Below are 3,027 nucleotides of genomic sequence, written 5' to 3'. Positions count from 1 at the left end.
CTGTTGGCTCCATCTTCAATCTAGCTTCACCACGAGTCTTGTTGCTCAAATATAAGATGACAAAGGACAAACACGACCCATGTCGGTTTGATAATAATCGCATTTCAAACATAGTCCTTTTTCTATGATAATAATGCACAATGACTCGAGTTCCATCTTCATGTTCTCTGCCATGGAATGACTGGATCATCTTCTCCTCATGCTCCAAAGCTCCAAGCATCCAAGCTCCACGTATCCATGATCCATAATGCCTGCAAAATAAATCAAAAAATGGTGAAGTACCAGAGACTCTTGATGAAATATAAAATTGCCCTATTAATCAACTAAATGCAAGAATTAGGAAGTAGAATGCTATAAAAGGGCGAAAATAAACATGAAAAATAGGTGCATAAAATGCACCTATCAGCATTCTTGAAACATATTGGTTGCTCACAACATAGAAATGTTGTTGCATTTGCTGAAAACTTGATGAACCAAGCAGCACACATTGAAAATATCATAGTGAAGCAAAATGAAGCACAAATATTGAAAAACCGTTTACGATTAAAAGTTTCAATTGACACGGTTCGTTGGTTGACCTTCCAAGCTTGTGCTTTACGAGGACATTATGAAAGTTCTAATTCCAAAAATCATGGTAATTTTCTCTAACTAATAAAACTTCTAGCATCTTATAATGATGAAGTTGCAAATGTTATATTAGAGAAAGCTCCTTATAATTTAAAGTATACTTCTGGGGAAATTCAAAAAGAAATTCTTAGTATTATTGCAAATAAAGTTCGAAAGCATATTCGTAGTGAAGTTGGGGGGGGGGGGTCATACTTTTGTGTCATGGTTGATGAGTCACGGGATGAGTCTAAAAAAGAGAAAATGGTGATAGTTTTGAGATTTGTTGATTCAGAAGGAATCATACAGGAAAGGTTCTTGGATTTGGTTCATGTTAGGGATACCTTATCATTAACCTTGAAAACAAATATGTGGAGACAACTTTTACACTATCAATTTGATGTTAGTAAAATCTGTGGCTGAGGTTATGATGGTGCTAGTAATATGAGAGGGGAATGGAATGGATTACAAGCACTTGCTCTTAAGGATTGCCCTTATGCATATTATGTTCACTGCTTTGCTCACATATTGCAACTAGCCTTGGTGGTTGCTTCAAGGGAAATTATTCCGGTACACCAATTTTTCACAAACTTAATTTTTACAATTAACGTAGTTTGTGCTTCCAATAAGCGTCATGATGACTTACAAAAGGAAAAGGTAACTGAGATTGAACAATTATTAGAACTAGGTGAAATCGAATCAGGGAAGGGATTAAATCAAGTTGGGACATTAAGAAGAGCTGGTGATACACGTTGGGGTTCTTATTTTCGTTATGTTTGCAGTTTGATTGACATGTTTGCTTGTACCCGTGTTGTTCTCCAAGGAATAATTGATAATGTATTGGTTACTTATTCTCAACGTGGAGATGCTGATTCAGCTTACTGTTATCTGAAATCATTTGAGTTTGTGTTTATTCTTCACTTGATAAAGGAAGTAATGGGAAAGACTGATATACTTTCTAAATCTCTTCAAAAGAAATCCCAAGATATTCTTAATGTTATGGAGTTAGTTTCAGCAACAAAGGAGGGTCTAAATGATTGATGGGAGTCTTTACTTGCACAAGTAAAGTTTTTTTTTGTGAAAAACATGAAATAAATATGCCAGATATGAATGTTCCTTATCCTTCTACTCGATATCGGTCTCGAAAAATAGATAATCATGTTACTTTTGAACATTTTTATCGATTAGATTTGTTTACAGCCACATTGGACAAACAGCTAAATGAGTTGAATAGTAGATTCAATGATCAGGCGATGGAGTTGTTAAGTCTTAGTTCTACTTTAGTTTCTAAAGTAATTAACGCTGATCAAAATTTTCTTCTTGTTAAGAAGTATTATCCTGAAGATTTTACGGAGCAAAAGATGATTCAATTATGATATAAATTCGAGATTTTTAATATTGATATGACAAAGAATCCAAGGCTAAGTGGTGTATCAACTATTGTTGACCTTTACGAGTGTCTTGTGGAAACTCATAAACGCGAGACATATTATTTGCTTGATAGAGTGGTTAGGTTAATCTTGACACTTCCATTTTCTACCGCAACAACAGAGAGGGGATTTTCAGCAATGAAAATATTCAAGAATCGTCTTCGTAATAAGATGTCGGATGATTTTCTCGCAAACAACTTGGTGATTTACATAGAAAAAGAAATTGCTGAAAACATTGATTCGAAGTCTGTAATTGATGAATTTAAAGACATTAAAGGTCGTTGGGCTGAGTTGTAATTCTTTTTCTAGGTGTTTTTGGTGTTTATTTGTTGAAAACAATCTATTTTTTTAAGAATGTTAATTTCAGTTTATAACATTTTTGCCCCCCCACCCCCAAAGTTGACTGTGCAAGCTTCGCCACTGTATGTATGTGTGTATATATATATATATATATATATATATATATATATATATATATATATATATATATATATATATATATATATATATATATATATATATATATATATATATACACTAGTTGAAAACAATCTATTTTTTTTTAAGAATGTTAATTTCAGTTTATAACATTTTTGCCCCCCCACCCCCAAAGTTGATTGTGCAAGCTTCGCCACTGTATGTATACATATATATATATATATATATATATATATATATATATATATATATATATATATATATATATATATATATATATATATATATATATACATACTAGTTGTCTACCCGCGCAAAGCGGCGACAGAGATAATTTCCTTTCGGCATATAAAAATCGACGGATAATTTGTTTCGGAAAACTTTCAATGTAATAATGCATGACATGTTATACATTATAAATCGCAAACACTTCTTTTACACCATATTTGATGTATCGACTTCATCACCTTTGAATTTTTCGTTATTTTTCACTAACAATTTTATACTGTCATGTGAGATCCCTTTACACAATGCAACAAAAAATTTGTTATGTAAA

At 32.3% G+C, this 3,027-nt stretch overlaps 1 protein-coding gene across 1 annotated transcript; it reads left to right on the top strand.

The window, feature by feature from the left end:
* The first annotated feature begins 1,047 nt into the window (after nucleotides 1-1,047).
* On the top strand, nucleotides 1,048-2,330 carry LOC145006630 (uncharacterized). The gene is made up of 3 exons (XM_078965710.1): nucleotides 1,048-1,630; nucleotides 1,708-1,895; nucleotides 2,016-2,330. The coding sequence occupies exons 1-3, from the start codon at nucleotides 1,048-1,050 to the stop codon at nucleotides 2,328-2,330; spliced, it is 1,086 nt and encodes a 361-aa protein (XP_078821836.1).
* The last annotated feature ends 697 nt before the right edge of the window (nucleotides 2,331-3,027 follow it).

Source organism: Lactuca saligna, chromosome 7, assembly GCF_052625555.1.
Source record: "Lactuca saligna cultivar CGN05327 chromosome 7, ASM5262555v1, whole genome shotgun sequence".
Taxonomy (NCBI): domain Eukaryota; kingdom Viridiplantae; phylum Streptophyta; class Magnoliopsida; order Asterales; family Asteraceae; genus Lactuca; species Lactuca saligna.
This window is presented reverse-complemented; position numbering and strand designations above follow the sequence as displayed.